Raw genomic sequence first — 24913 nt, forward strand, 5'->3', positions numbered from 1 at the left:
GGAAAGAAGCCACCAAACAATGAAGCCTGCACTCTTTAAATTCATACAATACTTTCAAGGCACTAGATAATAATAATAATTTTTATTAATATCCCACTTTTTTCTCTAATGGGACCCAAAGCAGCTCACAACATCATACAGTACAAATCAAAGCACATTTAATGTAAAATACAAGTTTACTTTCACCAGAGCAGAAAGTTTTCATATTATAAAGTACTACGCTGCCATGAAAAAACACAATGATGTGCTCGACTTTCCATATAATTTAAAAAGCAGCTTAATAGATAAAAATAGGTGCATTGTTTCTGCCAATAAAATTTGACTGCTTTTCAAACAACGTGCTTGTCGTCGCCGTCGGAACAAAAAAGGAGAGGAGCAGATTGCATTTTATGTTCCTTCAAATCTTTTTGGGGGGTTTATGGCAGGGATCTAATTAATTTACATTAAAGTTACAACCAACTCCCATTAAGAAGGCTGCTGGAATACATGAGGTTGGAGCACAAATTGGGCTGCATAAATTGGGTTTCCAAAGTACAACGTGAATATTTTAGATGGGAATATCACCTGCAAACAAGTTATGTTTTTACATACGTAGTCACTGGACATGGTTACTACATTGAAGAAATGCAAAATCGATCACCTTGGGTGTTGTTTTCTTTTCCCATTTTCTTCTCTTTTCCTACTAGATATGGTTGTTGCAAACAAAAGCCCATATAAGATACAAGATGATAATTCTATCCCAGCATAATAGCAACTAAGGATAATATATATGTTGACTATTCCTAGCATTTGATGTTATGAACTACGCATTATTCACTGTTATCGTGGGGTGACATTGCTTATTTATATACCCCCATCTTCCTAGACTGAGGGTGCATCTGCACTGCAAAATTAATGCAGTTCAACACCACTTTAATCACCATGGCTCAATCCTATGGAATCTTGGGAGACATTGTTTGGTGAGGCCCCAACACTCTTTGCATAGTTTTTTAGAATCAGTTTTGATAGTTTTTAACTGTATTTTTAATACCATTAATATTGAATTATATTTTAATGTTTGTATATTTGTTTGTTTTTAATTGTATTGTATTGATTTTATTGCAAGCCATGTTGTGTCTTTTTTGGAGAGAAAAAACAGGCTATAAATAAATATAAACATAATAGTGACTGCAAAGAAGGTAAAGAACTTGTTAAACTACAATTCTGGCGATTCCACAGCATTGAGCCGGGACAGTTAAAGCGGTGTCAAACTGCATTCATTCTGCATTGTAGAAGCTCCCTGGAAGAATTTTGTTAGCCACCCCAAAAGAGGAAACAATCATTTTTGAAATTGTTTCCATCATATTATCCTTTTCGGGTATTAAAGGATACCGGGGAATTAAAAAGCAGAGAAAGTGCTGCCCCAAATGTTACCCAGCTTCACCAAAAAAGCTTTGGTCAATAACAAAACATTTCGTGGAGACTTCCGGTGCGCAGGCATGGCGGCGAGATAGGCACTTTAGATCTCTCCGGAGGGTGCCAGCTGAAACCGGGCGACTGGGTAGAGCAATAGCTCCCTCCACCTCATGGATTAAGGTGAGGTGGACAGCGGAAACCGGGGGTCAGCCAACGGACCCAGAAGGGGTCCACTCCTCAAGAGTGGGCTCCAAAAGGGACCCGGCAAAAGACCCATTGGTTAAGGCGGGTCGCGGTGGAAAGCGCGCGGGGGAGAAATCCCCAAGCAGGAATCGCCGACCGGGCGCATTGTTTTAATGGAAAAATGATGAAATGACAAATGAAATTTAAGATTTAACCAAGGGGCATCGTAACGGAGGTTAGCTCTCTGGAGAATAAGAAGAGAGAAGGAAGAGACTTGCCTTCCTGGAGGGGTGGAAAGCTGTGGAGAAGTAAAGCACATAGTGCTAGAAAGCGCATGTGCTTTCCTGCTTAGTGCTACGGCAGGAGAAACTAAACAATACCAAGGACCGGAAAGGAAAAAGAAAAAGACTTAAAAGGCTAAGTCTAAGGCTAAGGATTAAAAAGGCTTAAAAATAAACAACAAATCAATCCAAAGAAGATGGCGGAGTACTGACCTTGGGGGAAAGATAAGAGCCTCCCTTCTTGTAAACAAAGCGAGGTGCGGCGAAAGCCCCACTGGAAGAAGCCGGAAACAGCATAGAAGGGAAACCACGTGAGAGAGGGAGAGGGAAAGGACGTGACGTGAAGAAGGGCAGAAGAAGCTCAGATGAGGGGAAGACAGAAAGGGCGGAAGTAAAAGGAAAGAACAGAAGAAAACCATAAAGAAGAGGCAGGAAACGCCAGCAGGATTGAGAGGAGGGAAAAAAGAAGGGGAGAAGCGGAGAAGGTGAATCTCCGAAAGGTAAAAAGTGGAAAAAATTCTGGGTAGGGAAGAAGGAGAGATTAAGGAAAGACTAAAGTTTAAATAAATAATAGAAATAGGAATTGGGAATTCCCCAAAAGAAACTGCAAGATAGCAAAGACAAAGGTCCTCTAAGGGGAAATAGAGGAAAGAAAGACCAATAATAAAGAGATATAAAGAGATATAAAGATACAAGCAAGCATAGGAGGAGGAAGGTGATGAAAGTATAACAGGAAACTTGGGGAACTGTGCGACCAAAGTTAAATTACCAAAAAGAGGGAAGACTCATAGGGGCGGATAGACAAAATAAGCAACTGTATAAGAAAGTATACACAAGTGGAAATTTTGCCTAACTAACCCTATTGAAATTCAAATTAATTATTACTAGCACGAAAAGAATATTTGAAGACCTGTAAGGAACTACGGGACAAATAAAAGAACAAGAGGCTATAAGAAAGAAGGGGGGAAAAATACAGAGAACAAGATGGCAACATTTAAATTTAAATCAGACGGAGAAATAAAAGACTCAAGAGGTGCAACTAGAAGACCATCCCTGAATGAGGAAATGAATCTGAAGGATATGATGAAAAATATGATGAGAGAGATTCAGAAAATTCAGGAGAAGCAAGACGTATATCAGAAAATCCAACAGGAACAAATGTCAGATTTTAAGAAGGAGATTAAAGAAGAATTGGGGATAATGAAGAGCGAGATTACAACACTACAACAGGAAATAAAGGAACTAAAAATGAAAAGAAAGAATTAAAGATAACCCAAGAAAAGACCCAATATAAACTAAAAGAACTAGAGAAAAAAAATGAAAAAATAAACGCAAAACAAGAAGCCATGGAAGCAAGAGAATTGGAACATCAATTAAGAATGAGAAACATACCGGAAGAGCCAGGAGAAAACATAAGAGAGAAAGTAATAGAGATACTAATGAAACTTCTGGACTGCTCCGAACAAGAGATACAAGTACAAATGGACAGAACGTACAGGATTAACACAAACTTCTCAAGAAGAAACAAAACGCCGAGAGACGTGATAGTACACCTTACAAAGAAAATTGCAAGAGATGAAATATTGAGAATAAATAACAAAAAACAGATATTTTACAAAGAGACAAAAATAGCGATATTGAAGGAAGTACCAAATACAATAATAAATAGAAGAAAAAAATATACCTTCCTGACAGAGGAATTGAAGCAACAGAAGGCGAGATACAGATGGGAAAGAGAAGAAGGATTAATGACAAAGGTCAAAGGTATTGGATCACGACAGAAGAAAGAGCTCGAGAATTTTATAACACAATAAGAAAGGAGAAGGAAGAAGAGTCTGAAAAGAAACAAAAAGAGAAGAAAAAACCAAAGAGACAACGTATAGAGTCACCCGAAAAAGATGATCTGGACATAAAAGAATGCAGACTGAACCTAAGGGAAAACATGGAATCTATGAATCTAAGAAAAGTGGAAGAAAGACAGGAAGAAGAGGAGCAAGAAGATAGAATGAGAGAAGAAGAGGAGGAAGAGGAAGAGATAGAAGCAGTGGGTGATAGGGACGAAGATAAATATGAGTGAACTTAAAATTTATTCAAACAATATTAACGGACTAAACTCGGCAACAAAAAGGAATAAAGTATTTAATGAGCTAAAGAAAAAAAGATACCAGATTATTGCTCTCCAAGAAACCCACATAAACCAAAAACACGTTAAATATCTGGAGGAAAAAAAACTGGGACAATGCTTTTATGCCTCGGCATTAGAAAAAAAAAGGGGGTAGTGATGTATATAGAAGGGAGAATACCAGCTAAATTAGCTTTCAAGGATGATGAGGGTAGATTCGTAGGAGTAAAAATAACGATTCAGGGAATAGATATGTTAATATGTAACATATATGCACCTAATGGAGCAAAGTCAGCCTTCACAGAAAAATTAAAAGGCAGTATTAACGATCAAGAATATGAACATCTAATATTAATAGGAGACTTTAACGGTGTAGTAGAGGGGGAAATAGATAGGAGTAAAGTAGCGAAGAAAGGGAAAAGTAAAAATAATATAGGAAATTTACCAAAAACAATGATGAACATGATGAAGGAATTAAACATTCAGGATAGCTGGAGAATAAAAAATGAAGGAGTAAGGGATTTTACTTTTTTCTCGACCAGACACCAAAGCTGGTCGAGAATCGATATGGCGTGGGTGTCAAAGTCCTTAATGCCAAAAATAAGAAAAACAGTGATATTGCCAAGGTTAGATTCAGACCATTGCCCATTAGAACTAGAGATATTCTACAAAAAAAAAAGAATGGAGGTGGAGGTTAGATGAAAATCTATTGAAGAAAGAGGAAGATATTGAAAGAATAAGGAAAATAATACAAGAATATTTCGAGATAAATGACACAACAGAGATAGACCTATTTACATTGTGGGAAGCAAGTAAAGTAGTAGTAAGAGGGAGATTTATTCAACAAAAAGCAATTAAAAAGAAAGAAAGATCAAAAAAATGAACAAGATAATTGAAGAAATAAAAAAGGAAGAAATTAGGTTAAAATCAAACCCAAGAAACAAGGATATCCAGAGGAACATAGAAATCTTACAAATACAAAGGGAATATTTGATAATGGAGGAAAGGGCTAATAAACTGAAATTTATAAAGCAAGATTTCTTTCAAAATGCAAATAAACCGGGAAGATGGATGTCTAATAGAATTAAGGAAAGAAAGGAAAACAAATATGTAACAAAAATAAAAGAAGGGGACAAAATATATACAAAGGAGGAAGACATAAAAACCCAATTCAAAAAGTTTTACGAAACACTCTACCAAAAAGAACAAATAGACGAAGAGAAAATAATGAAATACATAGAAGAGAGAAAAGTGACAAAAATCTCAGAAAAACAAAGAGAGGAACTAAATAGTGAAATTACAGAGCAGGAGATAAAGAAAGCCATACAAAATTTGAAACCTAATAAGGCCCCAGGCCCAGATGGGCTAACAGCAGTATATTATAAAACTTTCGGCCAAGAGTTAATACCATACTTGAAAAAAATCATGAATAGGATTAGAGAAATTGCAAAAATGCCGGAAACATGGAAACAAGCAAACATATGTACAATACACAAAGAAAATTCGGACCCAGAAAAAATTAAAAACTACAGGCCAATTTCACTATTAAATTTGGATTACAAAATTTTTAGCAATATAATAGCGGAAAGATTTAAAAACTTTTTAAAAAACTGGATAAAAGAAGAACAAACGGGGTTTTTGCCCAATAGACACCAAAGAGAAAATGTAAGAACCATTATTGACTTGATCGAATATTATGAAATAAAAAAATCAAAAAAAAGTTCTTTTACTGGCCCTCGACGCTGAGAAAGCTTTCGACAATGTAAATTGGTCCTTTTTCAAATTATTAATAAGGGAAATGGATATAGGTTATTATTTCCAAAATACAATTGATGCAATATACACCTCACAAAAGGCAAAAATTCTAATTAATGACCAAGAAACGAAAGATATAAATATAGAGAAAGGAACTAGGCAAGGCTGCCCCTTATCACCATTAATATTCATTTTGACACTGGAGATACTATTAAACAGAATAAGGGAGGAAAAAGAGCTGAAAGGTGCAAAAATACAGAACTGTGAATACAAAATCAGAGCCTTCGCGGATGATATTATATGTGTAATAGAAGACCCGGACACAAAATTAGGAAAATGGCTAGAGATAATAAGAGAATTTGGAGAAGTAGCAGGATTTAAAATAAATTTGGAAAAAACGAAAGCAATTACCAAAAATATAACAAAGAAGGAACAAGAAACTTTAATGAAAAAATGGAATATCCAAATCGCCCCCAAAATAAAATACCTAGGAATAATTATAACTCAGAAAAACTCTCAGCTACTTGAAAATAACTACCTAACAAAGTGGAAAGAGATGAAGAAGGAAATGGAGAATTGGGGAAAGTTAAAACTATCACTGTTAGGTAGAATAGCATGCGTAAAAATGAGTATTCTACCAAAAATGATATTCCTATTTCAGAATCTGCCGATAATTAGAAATCAAAAGATCCTTAAAGAGTGGAACAGAGACATAATGAAATTTATATGGCAAAAAAAGAAACCGAGAATAAAGCTGAAATATATGATCCAGGAAAAGAATAGGGGAGGATTAGCGACATCAGACTTAAAACTTTATTTCGAAGCATCGGCCCTAATGTGGGTACGAGATTGGATAAAATTAGAAAATAATAAATTGCTAAATTTGGAAGGAATAAATTTAAGATTGGGATGGCATGCATACCTATGGTATGGGAAATCAAAAATTGAGAAAGAATTTAACAATCACTTTATACGCTCAGCAATTCTTAAAATTTGGGAGAAATACAAAAAGAAATTATATGACAAAACACCTTTATGGGTCTCTCCCCTAGAAGCATCGCAGAGAAGACTACTGGGATGGCATAACTGGCCAAATTATAAAGAATTATTAGAATGAATGAAGAATGAAGAATGGGAAATGAGACCTCAACAGGAAATGAGAGAAATAAATAAAAATATTTCCTGGTATCAGATATGGCAGGTAAAGAACACTTTAAGACAGACAAACAAGTAGGATTTGAGGAGCAAAATACATTTTGGGAAAAAATAATACGAACAGATAGAAAAATAAGAACAAAAATTTATAAAAAATTAGTAGAATGAGAAACAGAAAAAGAGGAAGAAAAATCACATATGGCCAGATGGAATGAAAATATAGGCAGGAAGATTAGGAAAGAAGAATGGGAAGAAATTTGGAGGGAAAAACTGAAATATAGCTATGCAACAGATTTAAAGGAGAATTGGATTAAGATGGCCTATAGATGGCATATGACACCACAAAAATTAGGAAAATGTTATAAAAACGTAAAAAAAATTGCTGGAAATGTGAGAAGATTGAGGGTACATACTATCATATGTGGTGGGGATGTGAAAAAGCTAAGATATATTGGAAGAAAATTAGGGGAGACATAGAAAAGATATTAGAGATAAAACTGCCAATGAAACCGGAAATATGGTTACTAGGAATAACGGAACAAAAACTAGAAAAAAATAAAGATAAATTATTATTCCTGCTAACGACGGCAGCAAGGATATGCTATGCGAGGATATGGAAAAATCCTGAAATCCCTAAAGAAGAAGAATGGTTGAAAAAAATACAAGATATAAAAAATATGGATAGGCTTACTTTCCTTCTATCAAAAAGTAAGGGAAATCCGATAAAAGAAACAAATTGGGACAATGTAACAAAATACCTAGAAGGAAAGATAAAACAATCAAAATAAATATAAAAATAAATAAAACAGCAAGATTATAGAATAAAAATGAAAAGATAGGATATATATATAAAAGAAAAGAAATAAATAAATAAATAGATAAATAAATAAACAAAAACAAAGATAATATAAGAAGCAAAGGAAGTCAGGCCCAAATGAAAATTAAGAAGGGAAATATTAAAAAACAGAGGATGTAAAAGGAAACCCCCCATCATGAATGGAAGAAAGACAGGAAGGAAGGACTCCAGAGAAACGAAACGAAACAAGGAAAAGACTGAAGAAAGAAAAGGAAGGGAATCTCCAGGAAGATGCCCAGAAGTTCAATTTATTTTATATATATTCTTTATTCTTTTCTTCTTTCTTCTTTTTTTTCTTCTTCTTTCCCTTTTCTTTTTCCTTTTTCCTTTTTTGTGTTTGTGTTTTTTTTTCCTTTTCTATCTCACTATTAATCATGCTTATTATCTTATATATATATTTTAATATGTAAATGGAAAATTTAATAAAGATTATTTTAAAAAAAATAACAAAACATTTCGTGGAATGTCCCTTAAATATAAAGATGAGGCTGAACAGACAGCAATCCCGGTGTTCACAGCTTGTTGCACTTTGCAATCCTTCGACACAGGGGTTTTCCAAAAGCTGGAATCATGCAGCGTCCGATCCCTGCTAAATTACAGTTTGGAAGCGGCTTTGTTTTAAATCTGCTCCCAGCATGGATGCTATGCCTGCATTGGCAAAGTATGCATCTACATCAGGCATGGGCAAACTATGGTCCTCCAGGTGTTTTGGATTCCAACTCCCACAATTCCTAACAGCTGGTAGGCTGTAGAATGAATGCAGTTTGACATCACTTTCACTGCCACAGCTCGATGCTATGTGAGTTGTAGTTTTGCAAAGCCCTTCACCTTCTCTGCCTCCCCAAACAATTCCTGGGATTCCATGGCAGAGAAAGAGTTGCTGTCCTTTGCAAAAAAAAAAAAAAAAAAAAAGGAAAGAAAAGAAAAGAAAAGAAAAAAAGGAGAAAAATAGGGTTTAAAAAAACTCTGCTTCTTCTTAAGGGGCCTTGCAACAAAAGGAGCCATCTCTCTACACAAAGGGATCATAGAAACTCGAAGAGATTTATTAGATCATGACTTGTCTTGCTCCCCATAGGACATGAATTGTTCCGGAGAAGAGATTCACAGTGCCATCCACCAGCAAGCCTTGCCACTGCAACAGATACTCTTTTCTCTTCCTCACCAGGACTGGGGAAAGGGACTATGTTGTCATTTTAACAAGAAAATGTTTTGTTTTGTTGTATCAACAGGTCCCTGTTCTTTCTAAATACAGTAGAGTCTCACTTATCCAAGCTAAAAGGGCCGGCAGAAGCTTGGATAAGCGAATATCTTGGATAATAAGGAGGGATTAAGGAAAAGCCTATTAAACATCAAATTAGGTTATGATTTTACAAATTAAGCACCAAAACATCATGGTATACAACAAATTTGACAGAAAAAGTAGTTCAATACGCAGTAATCTTGTGTTGTAACTACTGTATTTATGAATTTAGCACCAAAATATCACGATATATTGAAAACATTGAATACAAAAATGGCTTGGATTATCCGAGTCTTGGATAAGCGAGGCTTGGATAAGTGAGACTCTACTGTAAAACCCTCAGCTCTGAGTTTCTGGCAAAAAAGCTTTAGCTTTTCATGGATGCTGGTTACAGACTCACAGGGTTCTAGACTTGGAAGAGAAATAAAGGGCCATCTAGTCGAACCCCCTTCTGCCAAACAGGAAGGCACAATCAAAGCCCTCTCAATAGATGGCCATTTAGCCTCTGCTTAAAATCCTCTGGAGAAGGAAACTTAATCAGACTCCTTAGCAACTTTTGAACAGCTCATACCATCAGAAAGTTCTTCCTAATGTTTAGGTGGAATTTCTTTTCCTGCAGCTTTAATCCATGGCTCCATTGCGTCCCAACAGAAACCAAGCCTGGTCCCTCCTCAATGGGACATCCTTTCAAATATTTATCATGTCCCCTTCGCTCATATCCAGCACCCCAAGTCGCTGCTCATAAGTCTTGGCTTCTAAACCTTTGCTGATTTTAGTTGCTCTCCTCTGAACGCTTTCCATCTTATCCATCTCCTTATTTAATTGCTTTGCCCAGACCTGGACACAGAATGATTCCAGGTGATGTCTGGTGGCCAAAGCAGAAGGAAGCAGGGCTACAACTTCCCTTGATCTCAAAAAAACTGTCAATAAAAAATGAATACCAAAAAAACCCAAAAAAAACACTTCTATTGATGCAGACTAGAATTTCATTGGCTTTTTTAGTTGCAACATCACATTGTTGAGTCATGTTCAGCTTGTGGTCTACCTAACAAGTTGACAAGCTGGAAAGCGTCCAGAGGAGGGCGACTAAAATGATTAAGGTCTGGAGAACAAGCCCTATGAGGAGCGGCTTAAAGAGCTGGGCATGTTTAGCCTGCAGAAGAGAAGGCTGAGGGGAGACATGATAGCCATGTACAAATATGTGAGGGGAAGTCATAGGGAGAAGGGAGCAAGCTTGTTTTCTGCTGCCCTGCAGACTAGGACGCGGAACAATGGCTTCAAACTACAGGAAAGGAGATTCCACCTGAACATCAGGAAGAACTTCCTCACTGTGAGGGCTGTTCGACAGTGGAACTCTCTCCCCCGGGCCATGGTGGAGGCTCCTTCTTTGGAGGCTTTTAAGCAGAGGCTGGATGGCCATCTGTCGGGGGTGCTTTGAATGCGATTTCCTGCTTCTTGGCAGGGGTTGGACTGGATGGCCCATGAGGTCTCTTCCAACTCTACTATTCTATTATTCTATTATTCTATTATAAGACTCCTAGGTCTGTTTCACTGCTGTGGTGCAATGGGTTAAACCCCTGTGCCGGCTGAACTGCTGACCTGAAAGTTGCCGGTTCAAATCTGCAAGTTACCATCTGTTAGCTCTAGCTTGCAGGGTCATGAGAGAAGCCTCCCAGCAGGATGGTAACACATCTGGGCGTCCCCTGGGCGACGTCTCTGTAGGCAGCCAATTTTCTCAAACCAGAAGCAACTTGCAATATGTTCTCGAGTTGCTTCTGACACTATAAAAAAAAACTTATTGTGAGAGGCAACTTGGATTAGTTTGCCAAATTCGCTTTACCACAGATCATCCTTCATCATCATATCTGTATTAGAACAGTGTGAGTGCTGCTTTTGCAAAAAGTGGAGGCTCAGAATGCACCAAACCCATACCCTCCAATCCTTAATTTGCCAGTTCATCCTGTTTTTCGGAGTAAATCCTCTGTCAACCTATTCTTTTTCTTCAGATACTTCTGATACATCCCCATTTCCCATCCTTCCTCTCACTTTCAAGTGCTGCAAACCGAGTTCAAAGTGCAAAAAGAGAGTTCATTCTGCATTGGGGACAGGAGAATCACGGCAAAGCTTAGCCCTTCCCAGAAGAACGAGGCAAAGGCAAACCTCTGCAGCTCCTCCTCACCTGCATGTCTTTCCTCCTGAACATCTTTGGCCATCTTGACCACCTTCTGATCTTGTTTAATCACTTCTTGTCTGTGAACACTGTTACTGCCATTCCTGCCTGCTTACATCTCATTCAAAAGTGACCTTTGCCCTGCCCCCAATTTCAAATTCCTTTCATTCCAGAGGGAGAGGAATGCAGCCTTATGAAGTAAGCAGCCCCTGAGGTCTTCAGTAGAGAAAAACAAAGCAGAAGAAATACTTCAGTGCAGCAGATAATGCTTCAGCAGAGAGAAATGAGATGTTAATATATACTGTATTTCACTGCATAATAGTCGCACTTTACCCCCCTGAAGAGGACAAGGATCGAGGGCGTGATTTAGCAATAGTGTGGAGAGTGAGTCTGATTAAATAAATAGCCTTAGTGATAGAAGGAATCAACTGAAGAATCTGCCATGAGAAAACACAGGCTGACAGGGAACGCCTGATTTGATTTAATTTGATTTAATCTGATTAATAAATAGAAATAGTATGATTAAATAAATAACCTTATAAGAATTTATAAGAATTTATAAGAATATAAGAATGTTATAAGAATTTAGCCATGAGAAACACACACAGAACAGAGAAAACATGCAACAAATGGCAGTTGAAAGGAGAGACGCAGGGCAATAAACAGGCCAACACCTTCTTTAGATATGTAAAAGTGAATTAATTGAATATCAAGCCAGGAAGAAGGCTCACACAGGAAGGGCCATAAAACACCAGATGGACAAGGCATTACATACCCACACAAGGGGACAGAAGGAGAACTTCCTAAACAATTAAAACACACCAAATATAAGCACAAGACACTAAACACTGTTTGGTGATTGAAAGACTGAAAATTTGCTTTCCTGAACTGTTTTGATAAGCATTTGATCAAATGGTGTCATCTGCAAGATGAAACAAGACAAAACAAGAGAGGGGAGTATGAGAACCAAAATGTTGTTGGAAAGTGAATTGTACCTGCAAAACTATAAGAATCCCATGAGAAACCTCATTCGATGTGCCGCTTTCCTTTCAGAACAGTCACTCGCAGCTTTATTTTTAAAAAAAGACTTCTGTATCTGTATCGTCTTGCCTCTTTTGGAAAACCAGCTTCTGAGGTTCAAAGGGGTCACACCTTGTCTCTTCACATCCTGTCAGGAGTGGCTCAGAACTTCATGGGCTCCATGATAACTATAGGTCTGTCCCAAGTGGTGTCTTGTCCTACCCATGCTGCAGGACCTTGTTTTCTGTGCAGGATGGGATGATGGTGATTGTGGCAGTGGGTTGGACTGGATGGCCCATGAGGTCTCTTCCAACTCTACTATTCTATGATTCTATGATTCTGTGGTGTGGAGGAACTGGTCACAGACCTGTTGTCATGGACCGATCACTACCTGATCAGGATTAGACTTGCTGGGACTCCAAACCTCTGCAGACGTGGGGAACCAATTAAAATGGTCTGCCCCAGGAGGCTTATGGATCCGGATGGGTTCCTTATGGCTCTTGGGGATTTTCCTGTTACCTTGGCACTGCAGACTAATTCAACCAGATACATCAGCCATAGCAGAGCATTTGAACCAACCTGGACACAGCATATTATTGGAGAACACAGAAAGGCTGGACCACTCCAACAGCCACCATGTCAGGCTACACAGAGAAGCCACTGAAACCCACAAGCAGGAGGACAATGTCAACAGAGAAGAAGAAACCATGAAAACGAGCAAAATCATTAAAATGACTCTAAAATTGGAAGAGTAAAGAAAGAACAAAGGGCCCCTGGTGGCACAGTGTGTTAAAGCGCTGAGCTGCTAAACTTGCGGACCAAAAGGTCCCAGGTTCAAATCCTGGGAGCAGTATGAGTGCCCGTTGTTAGCCCCAGCTCCTGCCAACCTAGCAGTTCGAAAACATGCAAATGTGAGTAGATCAATAGGTACTGCTCCGGCGGGAAGGTAACGACGCTCCATGCAGTCATGCCGGCCACATGACCTTGGAGGTGTCTATGGACAACGCCGGCTCTTTGGCTTAGAAATGGAGATGAGCACCAACCCCCAGAGTCGGTCACGATTGGACTTAACGTCAGGGGAAACCTTTATCTTTACCTTTAAAGAAAGAACAACACTCAGAAGACAGGGAAATTCCAGGGCCAGCTAACACCTTCCAACAAAGGATTCCCCCAGGCAGGAAGCAGCCAGGCTTTGACGCTGAAAGGCCATTCAATGCTAATCAAGATGGCCAATTGCAAATGCTAATCAAGATGACCAATTGCAAGATGGCCACACTTGCCTCCAACAGACAAGAGTTTTTTCTCCCACCCTGGACATTATTCCACAGATATATAAACCCCATTTGCCAAGTTTCCAACAGACCTCACAGCCTCTGAAGATGCCTGCCATTGATGTGGACGAAACGTCAGGAGATAATGCTTCCGGAACATGGCCACACAGCCCAGAAAACTCACAGTATCCGAATAATAATAATTCCGCCCAAAAGGTGTCGCTCTAAGCCTGTTTGTCTTTACGAATGACTCCTCCCTTTTTTTCACTCCAATCAGAGCTAGATTGAGAGCCAACGGAAGCTGGGACTACCTGAGTCGCGTCTTTGTCCCTCATCGGAAGGTGTATAGGAGCGGACCCATAGGAAGTGGCTGGGGATGAGTTTCCGCTTCCGGCCTGCTGCCTGATTCGCTCGAGAGGGAAGAGCCTCTGCCGTTCTCCTCGCATGGCCGCCTCGGTGGTGAGGAGACCGGGCCAAGGCAGGGGAGGTGGGGCGGGAATGGGGCCCTTTCAGTATTCTAAACAAATTAAATGGATTTCACTTTGGATCATTGTTTCTCTGTTTGGCAGGACTTTAAAACCTACGTGGACCAGGCCTGCAAAGCAGCCGAAGAGTTCGCCAATATTTACTATGAAACCATGGACAAAAGGAGGAGGGTAAGGAAAGGGTTATCTTTGTGTTGTCGAAGGTTTTCATGGCCGGAATCACTGGGTTGTTGTGAGTTTTCCAGGCTGTATGGCCATGTTCCAGAAAATGTTTCCCTTTGCCATCCAAAGCCAAAAGATAAGTTTATTTGGCTGGGCTTACACTTAAAAAAGGGGCTGTTCTGACTTACCGTACATACAAATTCAGCTTAAGAACAAGTCTACAGAAGCCTGTAATTTAAAAAAAGTCCAAAAGGCGTGATCACAACATCCTTTCTGGGGTAATTAGATGTCATTAAATGAAACTCACTTCCCTTCAAATGCGCTACTTTTCTACCTCTGGAATATTTTAAGAAAGTGGGTCTTTCCAGACTGATGGATTTCTGAAAGAATGGCTTCTCCTTGGATTGTGTGTAATGCTCCTCAATATTCCTCAGGTGTTGACCCGGCTCTACACAGATGATGCGGCGCTGGTTTGGAACGGAAACGCCATGTCGGGACAGGAGGCCCTTTCGAAGTTCTTTGAGATGCTGCCTTCCAGCGAGTTTCAGGTGACAACCTTCGACTGCCAGCCTGTCCATGGTAAGAGATCCTTTGAAGCACACAGTGCAACCCTCAGATTAAGAGAAATGGCTTTATTCCAAAGACTTGGATGCAGTTGAATTTCTTGTCAAAGGCTTTCATGGCCAGGATCACAGGGTTGCTGTGTGTCTTCTGGGCTGTATGGCCATGTTCCAGGAGTATTCTCTCCTGATGTTTTGCCCACATCTATGGCAGGCATCCTTAGAGGTTGTGGATGCCTGCCATAGATGTGGGTGAAACGTCAGGAGAGAATACTTCTGGAACATGGCCATACAGCCCGGAAGACACACAACAGTCCTGCAGTTGAATTGTTTGCACAGAAGGGTCAACAGCTAAGATTTGGAAATGCAACCAAAGCCTTTCATTTGGGTTTCTGTGGCTTTGGGTGCTATGTCTTCTCTGTATGTTTGTATCACAAGGCTCCTAAATAGCTTTCCACGACAATATCATCTTGACTGTTCGCCTTGAGGTAGTGCTCTCCCTCTACATTATGTATTGGCTCCTTCTCATAATGCCTTGGATCATTTTTATAACTATCTTCCAAACTGTGTGACCTTATGCTCCTGTTTCCAATAAGTTTATTTCAAGAAGCTTCTGAATATGAGTCTGTGATCATGCTTCCTTAAACGGGTTCCGATGCTATCTACAAAGGATGCAGGAGAGAACAAAATGCTAGAAATGTAGAGCAGAACTATAGTTGTGGACATAGTAGAAAAAGATGGCTTCATGATGAATTTGAGTCTCTTTGCACACTGCTTAACTTGTTTGCCAAGCAGGTGCCTTGACATACGGTCCCTCTGGGTTATGGGAAGGTGATTTCAGAAGCAGCTTTGGAAACGGTGCTGTCAAACAGATTTCTTCCCAGCGGTATTGTTTATTTTTTTAAAAAACCCACTGCCATTTCAGCACTCTTGTTAATATACTGTGTAAAAGTAATGTCTTTTAGAAGCAGCGTGTTTTAACCTTTTGTATTCTTTCTCCGAAGAGCAAGCTACCCAGAACCAGACCACGGTCCTCGTTGTGACTTGTGGCACTGTCAAATTTGACGGGAACAAGATGCAGTACTTCAACCAGAACTTCTTGCTGACGGCACAAACCACAAACAACAACACGGTGTGGAAGATCATGAGCGACTGCTTCCGCTTCCAGGATTGGCCCAGTTAACAGGCGACAAGGAGGGAAAGTGTCCTCTCCAGACAAGATGAAAGTCGCTTTTTGAACGATTGAAACTTCTGTATGAACTGTTTTTCCTTCTGTGTCCTCTTTGGGAACAAAATAGACAATCGCAAGATGAAACCCGACTCGCTACTAAAAAGACTTTGGTGCCTTCATGGTCAGGGTAGACTACATCAGAGTGGAAGCCTTTCCTGGGTTTTTTTTATAGTGATGAATTATTTAGGAGGCAGTGGATTCAGGCCCCCAAAGCTCTTCATATTCTGTTTGGCACATTCTGGCTGTGCTCTCCTTAAAGGTTGTATGGTTAACCCATTTCCTTTGCCTCCGAGAAACATTAAAAGGGCTCTGACACAGGTTTGCATAAGGGCTTTGGTCACTTTTTTTGGTATTATGGTCTTAATCTAAACAGGTAATTTGTTCAAAGAAAGATGTGTGCAGAATAAGCTTATATTTCTGCAGTGAAAATTCTGTAGTTATGCTAGGGTTTTTTTTCTGTCACTGTTCAAAATGCAAATATTCCCTGAATAAAGCTTGTCCGAAAAAAATAAAAAGGCCAGTACTAGCCTTAGAAATGTAGTAAAATTGCCCCCCCCCCCCCAATTCTCTAGAGCAGGTCTCTTCAACCTGCGGCCCTCCAGCTGTTCGGGCCTCCAACTCCCAGAATTCCTGACCATTGAACAAACTGGCAATAAAGGCTTCTGGAATTCGGAGACCTGCTCTAGGGAATGGGGAAGCAATTTTGCTACATTTCTAAGGCCTTTTTATTTTTTTCCAGACAAGCGTGATTTCTTCCAAGGCCCCTCTTGGGCCTTAAATGGACCAGAGCAGCAAAAAACTTATTGAATATACCTCCCAAAAAAGGGCATATTACAAAAGGGGCATTTGGAATCTATGAGCCGAATAGATTAGTTTCCCCGCACTTACACTAAGGATGCCATGGTGGCATTAAGGCTAATGATTAGAAGTGTTGACTGTAGAGTTTGACTTGTTTGGTCATAGAACACAGAACTGCACTTCAGTTCTTTCCGTGTTGTCCATGACTATGTGCACTGTCAACAGTACCGCATCATTATAATTAATACACCTGTTAGATGTAAATAAATCTTTCCAATACATTGTCCAGATTTTAAAGTGAATGATTCCTTCCTGGAGTGAGTAGTTTTACTTTTAACAGTCAGCTTGGAGAAATGTGCAGTAAAAGAGGCACAGTGATCAGGGTTTCCCTTCTATATAAACATCTTTTCGCTGATTGTTTGTTAAATCTGGGATGGGCAAAGGGAAACCCTAAGACTATTATTGATGTTTATCAATCTATCCCAATGTTGGTGCTACACTCTGCCTTTTAAGTAATATTCATTCTTCTCCAGCCATAGGGTTTGTTTTAGCGCAGAAAGATGGATTGTCAGAACAAACAAGAAGTACAAACTGTTCATGTCTTTATTTTGAGAAAATATTCCTTGCAACACACACATATCCTAGGATCTCAATATACTCTGAAATAATTAACTATAGCAGGAGTGGATATGCAATGGGGCTTGAAGGATCCCTTTTGCTCTTCCTTTTGGCCACCTTCATGTATCCCAGGAATGACACTTCAGTGGGTTAGAAGCCCTTTCTGTTCTGATTTATAAGTAGTATGTATTTATTCATTGGGATTGGAGGGAGGGTGGGGGTCCAAAATCAGCCCAACCCTGAGGTTTTGCAGCTCAAAGGCCAGGTTATCTTTGGCCCAAAAGTGGGACCAGAACTTGTCAAGGGATACATGTGGGAGGAATGTTGGCAATGGGAGCATTTTAGAGATCTGCAGCCCAATGGCCAGCTGAACAGACCTCCTGGTGAAGGAGGTTTGGGCATGAGATGCTCCTGTGTTACATACATGCAGCATAGTCGCATATGTCCCTTGTAACCACAAAACCTATGTCTGCACCTCTCTGTGCTTGAGGAAACATGTCATCTCTAGAAATGTACAAAGAATTTGTTCCAGGTGATTCAATTGTCAATTTTCTTTAGAGGTTACTTATAGAGTTGTACAGATGACCTAGCAAATGTCTAGAGATACACCAATATACCACAAAGGCACATCGCATCAGGCAGTATATGGTCGATAGATATAGACAGGCAGAGGAGTAACACTTTGCAGTGGTTTTGAGCCATACAAGGAGAGGAAAACTCATTTCAATTTCTTTTTGTATTAAAAAATGTGATCTGAGGGTTTGGAGGCATGAATTGCCATGGGTATCTTAGAGCTGTAGCCCCAAAAGATCTTGTCCCAGTTCTTTTGCAGCTCACTTTCCCATTCAAGGTTCTTTTGTGACCCGCAAGTAATTTTTCCAATGTCTTTTGTGCCTGCTTCTCTACACCCCTAAACCTTCCCTTTGCTTGGAAACAGGAAAAAATGCCATTGGGGAAAGTCTTGGGTCTCCTCCCACCCGCCCCTGCTGTCTGTTGGCTTCTATTCTGCTTTGGCCATATGAGGCTAGTTTGAGTCAACAACTGCATGAGCGGCTTCAATAAAGGATAAAGATTTTCTACCTTGCAGGGCTAAATAAGTCTTGATCAGAGCCAGGGGAGAGAAAGCTGGAACCCACAATCTTGTCAAAGGTTTTAATGGCTGGAATCACTGGGTCGCTGTGAGTTTCCCAGGTTATATTGGCCATGTTCCAGAGCATTCTCTCCTGACATTTCACCCACATCTCTGGCAGGCATTGTCAAAGGTTGGGAGGTCTGTTGGAAAACTATGCAAGTGGGGTTTATATATCTGTGGCAGGTGGGAGAAAGAATTCTTGTGTGCTTGAGGCAAGTGTGAATGGTGCAATTGACCACCTTGATTAGCACTGAATGGCCTTGCAGCTTCTAAGTCTGGCGGAATCTTATTTGCAAAAAGCCATGGCAAATGTTGGGCTTCGAACCGAATCTCCAAATCTAAAGGCAGGTCTGTGCTTTCACTTTAATTTTGCAGAAAGCGGGAGAGAATAAGGGTGGCAGAGAGAGAAGGGAAGAAAGAATGGCAGGAAAAGGAGATGGAAGGAGACCAGGAATAGGACAAAGGGTGGCAGAATGAGTGAAAGGAGGAGGGCAGGAAAAGAAGGATGTGACAAAGAGGGGAAAGAGGAAAGGATAAACTGCCCTTTCATTCTGAGTTGTCATTATCTGCCTCCAAAACCAATCTTTTCAAGCTTTGGTCACAAACTCCCTGTTCAAGCCAACAAAGTCATCCCAAAATAACAGGATCAGAACAGAGACAGCTCAAAATATGCTGGTAGTTGGAAAATCAACTCCCGTAAAGGCTTAGCTCAAGCTGGGCTGGAGGGACGTTGATGGCCTCAGTTACTGTTCCCTTCACAAAATCTCGATCTCTTTCAACCGGCAACAATAAATGTCCCTCTCAAGAATGTCCAGTCAGCTGAGGTTGGTCTTTGGCCAGGTGCTCCCTTGGGGTGTTAGGCCCACCGGGATCCCATTTGCGCGCAGCGGCCCCAACTGCCAGCATTTCCCATCCTCAGACAATTTATGGCCTGCACAGCTACCCATCCCAAGTCTTTAAAGGCCCGTCTTCAATGTTTCCCAGACAAACACATTTGGAAAAGCAATCAGTGAGAGATGTGATACTCTCATCTCCCAAAAATAAATTTCCACACTCTGCTTTTTCTAGAAAAATCCACCGGTGCTATGATGCTGGATGGGGATCCTGGGACTTGTTGCCACACAGAGCTCCCCTCTTCCCCTCATGTAATGTGTCCAGGCATTGCTTTTTATTAAGACAACAAAGCCTGCTGGTGCTATTAGAGATGCTGGCGGAGACTATCCATCCCCATATTCTCTACAAACACATTTCTGCACTATACTCTTCAAGTGCTTGTCACTGAACCTGCAGTCTTCTGACGCCCAGGAGTCCAAAAGAAGGCCTTGGGGTTGGATCTTTCCTGTCTTGTCAGTCTGGGAAGCTGAGTGTGGTGAGGAGGGCATCCTAGGCAGCGGCGATTTCAGCAGAGGGGGCCTCCCCTTCCTCCAGGCCGCCTTCCCTGCTCTTGGCCCCTCCGGCTAGGCTGCTTCCTCCAGCTGCCCAGTCCCTCTCGATGTAGAGGTGGTAGGGGTCGTGCTTGGACTCCAGCTTGCGGGAGCGCGTGTAAGCTAGGATCAGCCCCCCAGCCAGGCAGCCATAGAAGATCATGATCAGCAGGATGTACAGGTAGGCATCGTCTTCGGTCCCAGCTTGGGCAGAGCTGCCAGCCTTGGGCGGCAACGGAGACGGCAAGATGGGGCTGGAGTTGGTGCTGCCACCGTGAAGCTCCTGCCAGAGTTGGATCAGAAGGCGGTGGAGGCGACGGCTCTCGCTGCAGTTCATGGCTCTGGAAGGGATGCAGCGCCTTCTTTGCCCTCCTCTGGATCTGGGCTGAGCCTTGTGTCCTTTCCTTCTTGCTCCTTCCTTCTTTCCTTTCTATCTTTCTCTCTTTCTCCTCCTCTCTCTCCTCAATCTGGTCTGCTTTGGCTTTGCAGGAGGGACAAAGGCAGCAGCTGGGGCAACCCTCAGTCCCTCCCTCCCCTCCCCATAAATCCCAGGCTTTGCTTAGTAAAAAAAAATGGGGGTGGAATGGCGAGGGGAGGTCCTTGTGTCTCTTTTTTTCTTTGCACTTCACTGGTGAAAAGAGGCAGGCAGGATTCCATTGTGCAGCTGGACACATTTTGAGCAGTTGAGGAATACAACAACGTGCAGTTGAAAAGGGCTTTTGTTTTGGTTTTTGCACCGTTGGCAGGAGGGACGTTAAACAAGAATAAAACAGGAGGAGGGCCTTCTAGGGTGGATGACGCCAGGCTTCAGAAATCCAAAGCTAAACTAACCTCCTTGAACTGATCACAGACCACTCTGTACTTTGCCTAAGTGACTCCGTATGTTACTGTTTTAACATTTCACAATTACAACAACCGTTTTGGTGCAGTGGAAACCTTTGGTTTTAATTATCATCACACAAATGAAAGCTGGTAACCCCTATAGCCCTTTCTTTCCCTTTTTCTTAGAGAAGGGTGACCAAGATGATCCAAGATCTGAAAAACAAGCCTTAAGGGGAAGGACTGAGGGAGCTGGGGACGTTTAGCTTGGAGAAAAGCGAAATTCCCAAGACAGGAAAAACTTGACCTGCTCTCCATCAGCAAACTCCCAATTTCCTCCCTGCTTCTGGAGCAAGGAAGGATGACCAAAAAAGGCTTAGAACAGGATGGTATTCGGCATCTGTTTTATCTAAGTATCTGCAGGGACTGCAACATTTCCCTTCAGTTTGTACTGGAAAATATATTAAAGTAGTTTTAGAGGAGGGCAAAATACAACTAGTATCCCTGCACTTCATTGTCTCTAAAAGGCAAAACTTTAATTGGGTCAACTGTGAGTTTTCTGGGCTATATAGCCATGTTCCCGAAGCATTCTCTCCTGCATCTATTGCAGGCATCCTCAGAGGTTGTGAGGTCTGCAGGCAAAACATCAGGAAAGAATGCTTCTGGAACATGGCCATACAGCCCGGAAAACTCACAGCAACACAGTGATTCCGACCATGAAAGCCTTCAACAACACATAAACAACACATTCTTTACAATGTTCTTGGTGAAATCTTGGAGTATTTTCATTTTCAAGGCAAAGGTGAATGTGCAGGTAGGTCGTAGGAAAGAATACTCCAACTTGTGTTGCGGTACAAAGATTTAAGTTACAAAGAGCCAAAGTGTTGTAACACATGGTTTTCCCACTCTATAAAAGGCTGTACAACACAGGTAGTTATCTATGATAGTACAGAGAAGCGATGTGTTCCGTGTGCCATTGATATACTCCCAAGCAAACAAAAGAGGGAAAACAGCCTTGAAAAGTTAAAAGCATCTGCAGAAGAACAAACTCTTCAACACAGACTTTCTTTGCAAATTAAGATGTATTCTGCAGTGGAAAGTTTTTAAAAAAACATATTCCATGCACACTGAAAATGAGGCTAGCCCACACAAACATCAGCGCAAAGGGACTGCATCGCCAAAGGATATACATTCAAAACAAACTTTGTAAGCTGCTGTCCGACCTGGAAGCACACAAAGAGCTATTTACTCTGCACACGCTCTCTCGTTACACAATTCATTGTGTATCAAATGGAACAGACCTCAATGATGGAATAAAAATCCACAAGTCCACAGCGGAAGCATCTCCTCTATATATGTAAACAAGTGTATGTGCGAGGCATTTTTCTGGTCCCAAGTCTAAACTTCTGCAAAGTGGATGAATCAAGATCTCTACTAAATCGGTTGCTAGTGCAGCTCTGGCTGGAAATGCATGGATGAATGCTACATAAAATACCTTAAGAACTAAAATTGGTCCCGCTGAACAGCCAGTTCCGGTCCAAACAATGGCCTGTAATTTTCACAAATAGTGATTCACTGCTGCATTGAAAGCCAGCTGACCCGCACATACACTTAAATAAGAGGAAACAAAAAAACCATGACCAAGTTGCATTTAAAACTGGTGTACTGAAAACGGTATTTCATACAAAACCCCCTCCATCCTGTAGAAACAATATCAGATTTTTCCTCCCCCTTTGAGCATAATATACATATTTTAAGTATTATTATGAGTCAAAGAGATCTCTCTCATAAATATTTCAGCGCCAAGAATACACATTGCAATCAAGGACTACATTATGTACAAAAGAAATGGAAGCAACACACACACACACACACACACACACACACACACACACACACACACACACACACACATATATATATATAAAGGACCAAGAAAAAAGTGCAAAATAGAACAGCATGAAGGATTGCCATGTCTTTTACAGTATTTCTAATTCAAGTGTGAACACACTAAAAGGAGGACATGAGCCCAGAGCATGAACCTGGCAAAAGAAGACACTTGCGGACTGCAGCACAAAGGAAGAACACAAACCACAGGAGAGGGGCGCCGTCCCACCAAATAGTTTTCCAGTTTTTTTTAAATAAACATGTTCACAAATAAACAATCAAATAAAAAAGACAAAAGTTTTAAATACAGACTTTTTCCCTTTTGGCAAGCCAGTTAAACCTTCGAAAGTCACGTTCATCACACATCAAGGAAAGAAATACAGTTTTCACGTGTGACTTTGTTTCGTGTGACACATTTAAAGAGATAAATAGAGAAAATGCCCCTTTCAGAGTACAAAAACAGAATAGAAGACTTCTAATTCCAACAGTGGATGGGCTTGGAGGAAGAGAGGCAGAGATAAGGAAAGTCACACTCGAGAAGAACAAGTGTGCATGAACAGAGAAAATTCATAAACTTCTTTACCCATCAGCTGACCTGCTTTGAAAGACAGTACAGAAAAGGATCTGAAAACTGTCCTAGCCTTACTATTACAAGCCACAGCAGTGTCGGTGATGGCAACAACCGCTAAATGATTTTAAACCCTTTTGGAGTAAGAAAAATAATCCAAATGGCAGTGTCAAAAGTGCAAGATACGGGTGAGTTGGATGTGGTTGACAGATCTTTTTAACTTCAGCTCTGTTCTTTGTAAGTGTACTTGTCTCTCTTTTAGGCACTTTTAATACCTGGAATAATGAAAAACACATGCAATCCATCACTTGTCCCTTCCATGTTGAATTAGTGGGCTGTTAAAAGTGAAGGAAAGATGTGGCCTGTGCTCAAGTGAATGGCAGGAGAGATTAGAGAAGAAAAATACTGGCATTAAAGGCTGCACTTCTACCTCTTCGGTGTTAAATAAGAAATAACTAGAACTGGGCTCTAAACGCTCTCAAAGTACCACAGGAATACTTCCACACAGCCAGAAGGTCCTCTTTAGCAGCTTAAGATACTGCGCATTGTGTGTATTCTATTAGAACTTGCTATGGGGTTTCCATTACAGAAATTAACGTGTTGTGTGTTGGTCTGTCAGTTTTTGGCTCTGTGGAAGCAACATTTCAGAAGACAACTTTTTTTCTTTTTCTCTGTGACAATAAAAAAAAGATATTCTCCTGGCAAAGGACCTGAGATTGTCAATTTCTGAGCAGCATTCTGAAAAGGACAAAGCCTGGCCTACCGTTTCCTTCACTTCTTCCCCATATATACATTAAAGACTATCTTGTCTTTCCTCCATTAAAAAAAACCCCAAAACAACAACAACAACGCATCATATTGGAATTAGATGATCTAACTCCTCACGGGTAAGACGCCAGAATATAAAGGCAGAAACTGTGGTTGATCCAATGAGGGAGTTTCGTGTGACCACGGCCGTCCAGGACGGGAGGTGATCGCATGAAACGATGGCAGTGGTCACTCGCTTTGACAGCATCTTGAAGACGCGTGGCTCTGTTACTTCCTCCTTTCCAGCAGGGTGTTGCCTGCCACCAGGGCCACAAGAAAAAAATGCCACATTTGAAGGAATAATGTCTTTCAGGAGGAATCCTGACCTGTTTCTGACTTCAAAGCGGCTTGGGAGGCTATTTCCCCCCATACATTCGCTCAATGTCGTTGAGGTAATGGTTCTTCAGCTCTTTCCTCTTCAGCTTGAAAGCGTCCGTCACGAGGCCTGTCTCCGGGGTCCAAGGTTCAGGGCTTAAGCGCACCTTGACTGGGATCTCAAATCTCTCCAGTTTCACTGCAGCAACAATTTGCAAGAAGGAAGAAAGGGATTGAGAAAGAGAGAACCCATATACTAAATATATATAACAGACCCTGCATGCACAAAGAATTCCATTACTCGGGAGGCAGAAGACTTAAGTCTCTTGCTATCTAAACAGAGCCACAGAACGATAGCTTTCAGTTCAGTCATGCAGTGAACCTTATTCCTTCTGTCTGAAGAGTCCTCAATAAAGTCACTAGAGAAGTATGGGGAAACTTCAGCCCTCCAGGTGTCTTGGACTTCAACTCCCACAATTCCTAACAGTCAGTAGGCTGTTAGGAATTGTGGAAGTCCAAAACACCTGGAGGGCTGAAATTTGCCCATGCCTGCACTAGAGACACATTTCAGTGGATTTAGAATGCACTTAAGTCACTTTCTTAAAAATAAAAAGTGAAAGCTTAGATATAATGGTTTGATATCCTGTTCTTCACAATGC

General features: G+C 40.8%; 3 protein-coding genes and 1 long non-coding RNA gene across 12 annotated transcripts in view; 1 reads left to right on the plus strand and 3 right to left on the minus strand.

The window, feature by feature from the left end:
- Window positions 1-13710, minus strand: part of LOC134294078 (uncharacterized) — a 31671-nt gene extending 17961 nt beyond the window's left edge. For 2 of the 3 annotated variants that reach the window (XR_010001062.1, XR_010001061.1), the window contains exon 1: window positions 13541-13710. This is a non-coding gene — a long non-coding RNA (uncharacterized LOC134294078). The remainder of the gene's footprint in view (window positions 1-13540) is intronic. The other variant, XR_010001063.1, reaches the window with a different exon arrangement.
- Window positions 13711-13752: 42 nt separating this feature from the next.
- nxt2 (nuclear transport factor 2 like export factor 2) lies at window positions 13753-16968 on the plus strand. Its single transcript, XM_003223369.4, has 4 exons — window positions 13753-13907; window positions 14018-14104; window positions 14530-14674; window positions 15660-16968. Exons 1-4 carry the CDS (start codon window positions 13893-13895, stop codon window positions 15836-15838), a joined length of 426 nt encoding a protein of 141 aa, XP_003223417.1. The 5' UTR covers window positions 13753-13892; the 3' UTR covers window positions 15839-16968.
- Window positions 16969-17269: 301 nt separating this feature from the next.
- kcne5 (potassium voltage-gated channel subfamily E regulatory subunit 5) lies at window positions 17270-21589 on the minus strand. The gene has a single exon (XM_008114685.2). The coding sequence runs from the start codon at window positions 20193-20195 to the stop codon at window positions 19818-19820; it is 378 nt and encodes a 125-aa protein (XP_008112892.1). The 5' UTR covers window positions 20196-21589; the 3' UTR covers window positions 17270-19817.
- A 1208-nt stretch (window positions 21590-22797) lies between these two features.
- acsl4 (acyl-CoA synthetase long chain family member 4) overlaps window positions 22798-24913 on the minus strand; it is a 52882-nt gene continuing 50766 nt past the window's right edge. For all 7 annotated transcript variants that reach the window (XM_008114689.3, XM_016995057.2, XM_008114686.3 and 4 more), the window contains exon 16: window positions 22798-24453. In XM_008114689.3, the coding sequence (XP_008112896.1) occupies window positions 24296-24453 (158 nt within the window). In that variant the 3' untranslated portion in view covers window positions 22798-24295. The remainder of the gene's footprint in view (window positions 24454-24913) is intronic.

This window comes from Anolis carolinensis, unplaced genomic scaffold, assembly GCF_035594765.1.
Source record: "Anolis carolinensis isolate JA03-04 unplaced genomic scaffold, rAnoCar3.1.pri scaffold_12, whole genome shotgun sequence".
NCBI lineage: Eukaryota > Metazoa > Chordata > Lepidosauria > Squamata > Dactyloidae > Anolis > Anolis carolinensis.

What these genes read in the sequence shown, in the direction of transcription:
- nxt2 (XM_003223369.4), top strand. An exon ending in CCATGGACAAAAGGAGGAGG is followed by an intron (nt 14,105 to 14,529) that starts GTAAGGAAAGGG and finishes AATATTCCTCAG; the next exon opens with GTGTTGACCCGGCTCTACAC. An exon ending in CGACTGCCAGCCTGTCCATG is followed by an intron (nt 14,675 to 15,659) that starts GTAAGAGATCCT and finishes CTTTCTCCGAAG; the next exon opens with AGCAAGCTACCCAGAACCAG.
- kcne5 (XM_008114685.2), bottom strand. Translation starts at nt 20,195, where the DNA reads ATGAACTGCAGCGAGAGCCGTCGCCTCCACCGCCTTCTGATCCAACTC.